The following is a 10,814-nucleotide window of genomic DNA, read 5'->3' as shown; positions in this document are numbered from 1 at the left end:
CTGCAGGGTAACTGTACGCATTTGATGTTGTAATTTCTGAGGATTTTTGAGATCCGACTTGACACGACTGGATAGTAGGGAATGTAGGCGGATTGTATACTGTCTTGGGTGGTTGCGAGTTCTTGTGCTTGTAATAGGCATCTGTCTAGCACATGGGATGGATATCCACATTTGGTCAGGTCAGTCCTCACAGGGGAAATCTCGTTGCGTCTGATTGCATCAGTGCTGGAATAGCTCCAAGCCCTGGAGAATAGGGTGCGGCAGTGCTGTTGAGATGACTGGGTGCATGGCCGGATCTGTAGTTTGTAAATTGTCCGCACCACATAGGTTTACGGTATACCGAAGTCTCTAGACATGGGCCTACGCGTTGCACTAAGACATCCAGGAACGGGAGCGCCTCGTTGACTTATAACACTAGAGTAAACTGTATGAAATTAGACAGGAATTAAAGTATTCTAGTAATGCTGTTTCAGAGCCACGTGGTATTACAGTGAAAATATCGTCAACGTATCTGCACCATGTTGTAATAGGTTCAGGTGTATCTGCCCCTCCCAGGAGCCAACAATATTGCTGAAATTGTGCCGAATATGTCTGTCTGTAGTGTCGTTACATTTTATATCCACGTTTGTATCTACGTTTGTTATCGTTGAGGAAATGACTAAGATGAAAAAGGTTGTAAATAAAGTGGTTGGTGTTAAAACAACTATTACTTAAAAAGATTTTGTTAAAAAATTTATTATTTAAACCATATGGATATAAAGACTTATGTGTACACATAAATAAAATTTCATAATAATCTCGAAGGATATTATCATTAATGATAGCGATGATATTAATTTTGACGTTGTTAAAACCATGATGGTGGAAGTGGAAAAGTTCTATGTCTGTATCAAAATTTGTGCCAAATGAAAGGTTTTTGCTCTTGGATCTATGTCCGTTAATTCTAATATTGAGAGAGTTTGAAGTTTGGCCAACATATTTAATATTGCAAGTAAGCGGATATATGACATTATTGGTTTTACAGAAAGGAGTGGAGTCAGAATTAGAGTTGGTCTCGGAGTTATCCATCATGGGACAAGTAAGACATCGTTTGTCTAAGCATTTTCGACAAAATAAATTTTGGTTCAAAATATGTTTGTTAATTGTGGATTCAGAATCAAAGTGGGTAGAGCTAAAGGTATGATTCTCCTGAATAAAATTTGACACTACCTCCTCAGGAGTAGGATGTAGCGCCACACGTTATATATATATATAATAATTAAAAATAATTAATAGAAAAATATGGAGAAGTTATAAACACAAAGTGCCAGGCCTAATAGAAGAGAAAAAGAATATTAAGAACCTAAAAAAAAAAATAAATAAAATAAAAAATAATGTAGAATTAATCTAACAAGTGTAACAGTTAAGGCAGTGAAGCCAAGGCTAGTTCCCTGTTTCATCTCTGTAAAGGCATTTAATGGCACAATTAACAGCAGAGCTATCCTCGCAAGATAAGGAACTTCTATAAAAGCAGCAGTAATGGCAGCAATTAAGAGGTATACACCATGAAGAACCCAAATGCAAATTATACTCAATTGATCACCTGCTCCACCCATAAGGGTAGTCAGCCAACCAAGTTTCTCATCTACCTCTTTCCTCATTTCGTTTAACAATGAAGATAAATAACTAATTGTAGCATTGATAAGCTGTAAATTATCTAATGTCTCAATATACTGAGCAATTGTATTATTATGCTGTTCAAGGATCCTTTTTGTACTGCTATCTATCTTATCCCAGACTTCTCTAGCTTTGGCTTGTATTGCATTCAAATCTTTCAGTATTTCTTGATGGTTTTTAATTTGATCTTGTGCATTATTTTTTAAATGACTGCTTGCTTCATCTAATTTCTTTTTTATATGTTCTGTCATATCAGCCAATTCTTTTTGCCCAGATGCGATGAGTGTTTTTTCTTTAGTCAAATAACGAAGGTTATTCACAACAAACTGCTGGACATTTTGCTGAGATGTTTTGAGAATTTCTTGACGTTCCATCAACTCTTTCTGACCACTAGCCATAGAATCTAAAGTCTGACTTGTAAGCTGACTAACCGTTTTCTGATCGTTCTCCAATTTTTTCATTGCATCTAACTGAAACTCAGCTGTTGACATAAGCCTGTTTACGGTCATCTCTGTTTTAGCAGTAAACTGCTTTGGCGTGCAGCATAGCAAACTGATCTTGCTATTAAAACGAAAATTATAGTTCCTCAGAGCGGTTTAATATACTTAGAACATACATATAAAGAACGGTTTAATATACAAAAAGCTTTCGGCTGAGTAGACAGCCTTCTTCAGTTAAACAGAAAATATTAAATGATAGTTAGAATGGAGATGTGCACTGCCAAACTGGTGCGTGAGGCGCGTGGCTAATTGTTTGAGGTTGAAGTTTGTGGCTGTGACGTACGTGGTGACGCGGCCAGCGTTTGTCTATGGACAGAATTATTGCTTCTGTGATGGGGTTAACTTGACAACCACTGTTCCTGTTCAAAGAGGTATCCGAGCATTTTATGTTTAACGATTCTAACCAGGTGTTTTCACGTTGGAAATGAGAGAACGTAGTTTCCTGCCTGGGAGTTGGACGCACTTTACCCCATGTGATTTTAGGATTCTATCGATCCGTTTCGACAGGTTGGGGTAGTATGGGATAAATGCCCTCGTGGATGACTCACCACTGTTGATGCTACTGTTGGTCGCTACGTTGTCGCGTGCCTGTAGGTCACACCTGTCAAGGGTGTCAATGGGATAGCCACACCTCGCAAGGTCCGCTTTGACCCTGGTGATCTCTGTGCGTCTTACACCTACAGAGCTAGAGTGTGTCCAGGCGCGAGTTAGCAAGGTTCGGGCAGTTGTGAGGAGGTGACCCCGTGCGTGTGCTGACCGGAAGTTGGTAAATTGGCCAGCACACATAGGTTTACGATAAACTGTCGTCTTCAAGCATGTGTCTTCGCGCCGGACGAGGGTATCTAGGTATGGTATGGTGTTGTTCGACGCCAGGTCAATCGTGAATTTTATGAAGGGCGATAGTGAGTTGAGGTGTGTTAGGATTCGCTGACCTGAGTCTCTAGGGATAATTACGAACACATCGTCTACATAGTGCCACCAAAAGGCGATGTGATCTGGTGCGTGTGTAAACGCACGTCCCTCTAACTCCTCCATCACGATGTTTGCCGTGACCGAACTGACAGGGGAACCCATGGCTGTGCCATGCACCTGCTGGTAAATTGAGTCGCTAAACATGATTGCACCACCTGTTAAGCACAGTCTCAGAGGGAGTGGAAATGTAATCAGATGTCAGTCTGGTTCTGTCGCTAAGGGTTTCATCATTGTCCAAGAGTTGTCTTGCACAAGAGATGGCAAGTTCCACTGGGATGGAGGTAAAGAGTGATATTACATCGAACGATGCCATGACTTGATCCTGTGAGATGGATATAGTGCGGATCCTTTCTATGAACTCAATACTGTTGGAGACGGTGTAGCTGGTCTTGCCAACTAGAGGAGAAAGAAGCCTCGAGACAAACTTAGACAACTCGTAAGTCGGTGATCCACAACAGGATACAATTGGTCTTAGTGGTGTGTCTTCTTTGTGTACCTTCGGCAGGCCGTAAAACCGTGGGATCTGACACCCGGAGGCACGGAGGTGATTACGGGTTGACTGCGTTATCTTCCCCTGTTTGAGCCAACTATTGATGAGGATATTTACCTCTGACTCCCATCGTTCCAATGCTCTGATGGGGGTAACGGTTAAGAGTTTCTAGACGGAAGTGGCTCGCAAGAGCAGTAAGGCTTTCGCCGCGTAATCAGCGCGGTTCATTACAACCGTACGACGGCCTTTGTCCGCCGGTTGGATGACGATGGACGAATCCCGTTTTTAGTGCCTTGAGGGCAGAAATCTGCATACGGCTGAGGTTTGAAGAGACGGGGCGAGCATGGTGTAGAACTGCTGCAGTCTTTAAGCGGATTGCGTTGGCCACATCTTCTGGGAGGCGTGTTAAACATGTTTCCACGCCTAAAGCGATGTCAGTGATCGGTGGGTGCTTTGGAAGAACGGCAAATGCCATGCCAAGAGTCAATAGGTCTATTTGTTCTGCAGATAACTGCTTGTTGCTCAGGTTCAATACGAAATCTGTGCAACCTGTGGAAGGGTCATTATGCTGGCGACGAAATTGACGGGATTCATTAATTAAAGTATTGAACTTACGTTTCTGCCGGGCACAATAACGATCTGATTCTCTGACGGCCTGGTAGCATAAAGTATTGATCACATTGGTGTAAATAGGATCGGGAATCAGAGTCTTAAGGTCGACTAGTAGGGCTGCTTTGCTCGCTGAAGCACGCTGTATGTCCCGGTGGAGGCAGCCAATCCATATGCACAGAGTCTTGAAGCCGAAGTTCCAACAGGCACATCGCATACACTCATTAGAAAACGGTGGTTTGTACCGAAATCCTTTCGGGATAATCTTGTTTGTTTTGCATCTGTGAGCAAACCTCAGATGTTGTCTGCCACGGGCTATAAAGATGAAATCGAATAGAATAGAATAGAATCTTTAATTGCAGCAATGATGGACATACAATTAGTCCCGTCACGGCATGGTGGTGCCAGGGGTTAACAAAACATATTTACAAAATCCTTCTGTAGTCTCACAACCATATCGTATGTTGGTTGGCCAAGAATAGTCCGATTATGGTGAAAGAGGCCTATGCGCTCCGGATTCATATTATTAAAACAAAAATTATAGTTCCTCAGAGCGTTTTAATATACTTAGAACATACATATAAAGAACGGTTTCATATACAAAAAGCTTTCGGCTGAGTAGACAGCCTTCTTGTTAAACAGAAAATATTAAATGACAGTTAGAATGGAGATGTGCACTGCCAAACTGGTGCGTGAGGCGCGTGGCTAATTGTTCGAGGTTGAAATTTGTGGCTGTGACGTATGGTGGTGACGCGGCCAGCGTTTGTCTATCGACAGAATTATTGCTTCTGTGATGGGGTTAACTTGACAACCACTGTTCCTGTTCAAAGAGGTATCCGAGCATTTTATGTTTAACGATTCCAACCAGGTGCGCCATAGGTAATGGTGGGACCTGTCCACAACCACGACATCGCGGTGTGGGTCAATGTCGTGGTGGGTTGTCCAGACGTGCTCGGCAATAGCTGAGTGCTCCACATCTGCCAAACGGATCGCCCTTTTATGTTCTGAGAGGCGTTTCTCGAGCCGACGTCCAGTCTTTCCAAAGTAGCAGCTAGTGCAGTCACGGCAAGAGATGCGATAGACCAAACCGCTCTGCAGAAGTGTGGGGACAGGTGTTTTCACGTTGGAAATGAGAGAACGTAGTTTTCTGCCTGGGAGTTACTCTATTACTCACTATTAAAGAAGTATTTTTCCATGTATTTTGATCCATATCTCGGGTACACTCCCGTAAGCTCATACTGTCTGAGTTCTTTTGCTTCATAGATGCTGGAAGCCTCAAAGAGAGAGCGCTGAAGTAACTCCACTGCATTCTCTCGAGACATCTGACTGAACGCCCCAGTACCCAGATTCCCAAGTCGGACCTGATTATATTCATCAAACCTATTCCACTTTGCATTTTCGGTAGCAAATCGTCGTAAGTGTTCCTGAGACGGAGCTAGTTTTGTTATGTCTCTGTCAGAAAATACAATGACCCGATAATCAGAGCAGACCCAATCTGCTCTTAATCGCCAATCGTCCACGATACAGCTGCCCTTACGTTACAGATTGTCAAGTCAATATTTGATTCTCCATTAACAGTGAAGAAAGTACTATCTGAACTTGGTAGATTTTGTATAAACAATCCACAACAAGCCAAGAATTCATCTCATCTAGTTGAAGACCACGATCATTTGTAATTCTATCAAACCACGATGCTGATCTTGCGTTAGAATCCATCGCAAATATTACTGAATTATTACCCAAGCGATTTTGAACCAGTTCCATGTACCTGATGTAGAAATTAATGTCTGTTGAGTGATGACAATACATAAAACATAGATAGAATGATGCAAGATCTGATTCTACCCCTATGCACACCATCTGTGAAGAGCACAACGAATTTATAACAGTAATAACTATGTCCTTATTAAACACTACAATTGCAGCTCTTAAGTCTGGTTCATCTGCACAGAGTACACGTGCTGAAAGTGGATATCCTGTAGGCCGACTTTTCACTGAGTATGGTTCCTGTATGCAGGCTATATCAATATTCTCTCTGCTGCACACTAGTCTAACTTCATCACCCACTGATTTTGATCTCTGAGCATTAATCTGTAGTATACGTAGGTTACCATTCGATTTTGCATTGTACTGATTAAGAATTAAGTGATTATCAATATCTGCCATTAACGTTATCAAATTTCCGTGCTCTTTCTTTGACTAACTTAAGTGCATTCAAGTATTCTGGACAGTGTTTACTCCTTACAGAATGATTTGCAGCTCGATTTTTTGCCTTACAATTGGAACAGATCGGTTGTTCTCGCTGATGAGTACAGAATGTGTAGGAGTGTCCTACACCTGCACAGTGACTGCAGACAGGATCTGTGCGATAACATATTCTGGCTGTATGACCAAGTCCCTGACAATTTTAGCACAAAGTAACTAAATGAAAGTCATTGAACTTATACGACATGAAGCCAATGAAAATCCTACCATGCAGTAACAAATGACTTCTAATACGCCTTGACACTTGGAGGACCCAATTATTTCCTGTTTTTGCTTTATTAATACTACAAAAACGGACAAATATCTCCATCTTCACTTCCTCCCTAGAGATGTTCATATTTAGTAAACTTTTGTTGTATAAGTCTTCTAACAGGGCTTCCTTGTTGATCGTTTTTTCCACATCATACAATATTATTTTTCGCCCTGGCTCTTTTGGAGTCGAGAGAATCACGCCCAATCGTTTAATGCTCTCACATTCCTTTACCTCTTGTAGCTCCTTTTCTGTTTGCTTCTCCAATACCATACCATTATTCCTAATCTTCCGAAGCCTCCTTATCCTAATTTTCTTTAAGCTGCTTTTAAGCTGTTTAGTTACTGCTAAACTCACCTCATCACTCTTTTTCAATCTTGATCCCTCAGCTGCTTTCACTATCAGAACATGTCCTCCTGTCCCATCCAATGACGAGGAAGACAAGCACACCTGACTTTCATTTCTGCCCTTAGTTTGCCCTCGTCCCTCGATGTTCACCTGATTCTGAGGTGTTCTATGCTGGAGTACCTTACTATATAGTTCTCTTACCATAACACTATCTTTATTTTTCAGTTCCTTCAATTTTTTGTTTGTATTCCTCCAATTTCACCTCCAAGGATGTAATGTTATCCTTTAAGCATTTATTGTCTGCTCCCAACAAGGAAGCATTAAACAGTTCCTTAGTAAGCCACTCTTCCTTGATCTGGATCTCTCTCAGTTATTTCTCATTCACATCTAGTACCCTCGCTAAACCAGCGACCTTCTCCTTTAGACGTTCATTTTCAGTGCCAACATCATGTAGAGCAGTTTCAAGTGTGTGCCATCTTGAAAGTACCCCATTTACAATCTTCATACCAACACCTTTTTCTTCTGAAAAAGAAATTCCTCCAGGTCCTTGCGTAGGCAGAGAGAAAGCTCACTAAATCTTTTAAAAGATATTTTCTCAGCTAAATATGCAATTTCCGTAGCACGATCTAGGTAAAAATCCCCTTCATCTAGCATACTCTGTGTTCCATCGCATGGAGACAAACCAAGGGAAACAGTTGGTGTGCATTTCATCAACTTCTCCAAATTCCTGTTTGTTTTGGCTAAGTCAAGATCCTTCTGAACATTGTGCATAGTATTTTTCAAACTGTTACTTACTTTGGAACGTTGTACACGTTTACCTTTGGCACTTTTCCTAGGCTGAGGGGATCTACTGCATGACGACGTAGTCGTGCCCCGCGAGGTAGGGGTCCCCTTGAACTGTCATCCAATCTATTAGATCTATTTCGAAGATTAACTGCTCTGAAACAGCCGGGAGACCGACTTCTGGGAGATAATGGAATAACCATCCCCAAGCCACCAATCATCTGTAAACCTTCACTTCTGCTTTCCTCTTCAATATCTAGTTTAGTTAATGTTCCATCGGTTTTATTCTTAACGTTCTTTGGCCTACCCTTTCCAGAACTTCTTTGCATTGTTCCAGCGGATATTGCATCTGTTATTTTCTCATGACTCGCCACAGACATGTAGATTTCACTATATTCATCCTCTCCATTATCAACTTTCTCATCCCCAAATCCAGTCATATCTCTTTCGCTATTTATAGCTCCACTAATTTCTCCAAGATTATTCAATTTTCCTGAACGGATTGCATCTAGAACAACCTTGTCATTTGAAGATCCAAACAATCGTTACTTCCCTTCACTATGTCTTGATTATTCCCTGCTGTGAGAGAGCAAAACTCATTCATCAATGTCCCATCGACATCAAAATCATACTCTTTTCCACCCAACAATATTTTATTGTCCTTTGTTTCCATAACTACTGTATTTTCCCGTGTTTCCATATCTTCAACTAAACCCATCTGTCCCCTAATTTATCATCCAATTGTCTTTCTCTAATCTTACCTTTGTCCTTTTGCACCTTCTGAACCCTTAACCATTATCCTTTGATGAGAATCCGCAAATGTAAACTTTGAGCAAAGTAAACGGTAGAAAACCTTATGCTACCTAAAGCTTATTGAATCCTCCTTTACAGTTTACGTTATTTCCTTAGATTTAAACCTTGGCACACAGAACAGTAAGACCGTTCTCATTAATTAAGGTCCAGTCCAGTAAGATACAGAGTGCCAACTCCCATAGACGATCTATATCGGATCTTTCATCTCGTCACAGGTGTAGCAGGTTTCTTTAGGATTGGTATAACGTGGAGCCTTCCATCTTCTATTTTTACCGGTCACGCTTCTGCCCATTGCTGTGCTTTAATCTGTTTTCTATATACCGAGTCTGTGATTGTTTCTTTCAGATATGTGTTCAGTTTTGTCACGATGTGTGGGGCGTCTTCTCTTCCATATGTGCAGTCGCATCTGTAGATCCAGTGGCGTACATCACGTGAATGACAACGGTCATTTTTATTTTTCCAAGTTTGCCGTTATTGAGCCAGAACAGGGTACCTTCGTCAATGGTGCGGCTTTCTGTGAATAGTGGTTTTGCTGTTTCCCAAATTTCAGATGCCACCTTGCAGTAAATCATGAGGTGGTACAGTGTCTCCGGTTCATTGCAGAAGTGGCATTTGGCTGGTGTTGCCATTGGCATGCCTTTAGCAACGGTCCACATTTTTGTCGGTAGGCAGGCGTGGTGTACTTTATAGAAGAAGGTTTTAAATGTCAGTCTCATTGGTAATTTAAAAACATTACTGTACTTAGGCCGGGTGACAACTTGATGCGTCCTCTTTCGATTTCCCTGGGTTGTGGTGGTAGCACTGCTCGTGATGTATGGTATGTATATAGCTTTGGGCCTCATTTTTAGAAGCCAGAGGCACACTGCCGAACCAATTGTCTGTAGTCACATTGCTTTTAGTTCCTTCGATTGGGCGAACAAGCCGCATCACCACATCGAGAGCCGCATTTGAAAAGGCATATGGCCCAGGAGGTTGTCTTCCCACATAAACTTCCATGTTCAATGTATACCCCATTTTCGCATCGCATAACGTAAATATCTTCAGTCCATATCTTGCCGGCTTACTTGGAATGTATTGGCGGAATGAACATCTACCCCTAAACGCCACTAGCTGTTGGTCGACAGTGACTTACTGAGAAAGAGAATAATATCTCTGGCATCTATCCAAAACATGGACAAAAATTCACGAAACGCTGCCAATCGGTCTGTTTGTTTCTTATCTAATGTGTCTGTCGTTGATGTTGTCATACCGTATGGCCCGAAGAAGAAAAAAGAATCACTTCTGGGCCATAGTCGTCAACAACAACTCAGAACCTAATCCGTCCTTACTCCACAAATGTACCGCGCTTCGTCTCCCTGCACGAGACAGACATTCCTGCTAGGATCAATACTCCAACCAAAGCTCTTATTTCCATCTCATCTGTTCTTCTAGCACCCTTCTTCAATGAATAATTACCCGCTATGTGACCCGCTATGAATCACTATATGGTTTATCATTTCATCATCAAAGAATAACAAAAAACAAACAAGTGGTGTTTGTGCATTCTTACCTGCTGCCTTCACACTTGGAAAACGTGTGATAATGTTGCTTTGAGCTGTACCAATATTTTGACGAGCAGCAAAGTTTCTCCGTACCGTGCTTCTATTCCTCCCGATATACTCGTCCTCATCCTCATAATTTCTGTCACTACCGGACTCATCGCCTTTAGTCTCAGTACTACTGTAATGTTCAAGTTCCTCGCAGAAGTCGGTCTCATCCCCCGAATCTTACGATGATGAGCTTTCCTCTCCACTATTTCCTGAGAGAAATTGCCTAAACATTTTGTAGATGTCTTTGGAAGTTTGGATAAGTTTCAGTGATGAACTGGAGGTTGTCATGTACCTAAATCAAGTTTCTCGCGTTGCGCAGAAGCTAAAAATCTGAAGAATCACTTGTGGGAAAACGTGCTTGTTTCTTTGATAATAGAATTAGGTAATGCACTTTGTTTATTCATTGTATGCAGAGTTTGTCTTTTTCCTGCATAGCTGTTATTTGCTTCCTTAAAACATTCAGCAAAACAGACAGAATCTTGGCTTATTAGCAATGTTCAACATTGAACGCTTCAGGGTTTTTCTGCTTGGTAAATTGA

The 10,814-nt window shown here is 41.5% G+C and overlaps 1 protein-coding gene across 1 annotated transcript; it reads right to left on the bottom strand.

Annotated features, from left to right (window-relative positions):
• Positions 1-1,312: 1,312 nt before the first annotated feature.
• On the bottom strand, positions 1,313-2,165 carry LOC150082446 (protein brambleberry-like). Its single transcript, XM_090377754.1, has 2 exons — positions 1,392-2,165; positions 1,313-1,342 (listed from the first exon to the last, which is right to left on the bottom strand). Exons 1-2 carry the CDS (start codon positions 2,163-2,165, stop codon positions 1,313-1,315), a joined length of 804 nt encoding a protein of 267 aa, XP_090233880.1.
• Positions 2,166-10,814: the final 8,649 nt, after the last annotated feature.

Source organism: Mastigoproctus giganteus, chromosome 7, assembly GCF_048544385.1.
Source record: "Mastigoproctus giganteus isolate SK-2022 chromosome 7, ASM4854438v1, whole genome shotgun sequence".
Classification (NCBI taxonomy): Eukaryota; Metazoa; Arthropoda; class Arachnida; order Uropygi; family Thelyphonidae; genus Mastigoproctus; species Mastigoproctus giganteus.
Note: the sequence above shows the minus strand (reverse complement) of the source record. Positions and strands in the feature narration are given on the sequence as shown.

Excerpts from the sequence above, each read along its gene's own strand:
- LOC150082446 (XM_090377754.1), bottom strand. The coding sequence starts at position 2,165 with ATGACCGTAAACAGGCTTATGTCAACAGCTGAGTTTCAGTTAGATGCA. Across the intron at positions 1,343-1,391 it reads CTGCCTTAACTGTTACACTT|GTTCTTAATATTCTTTTTCT; the intron begins GTTAGATTAATT and ends TTTTTTTTTTAG.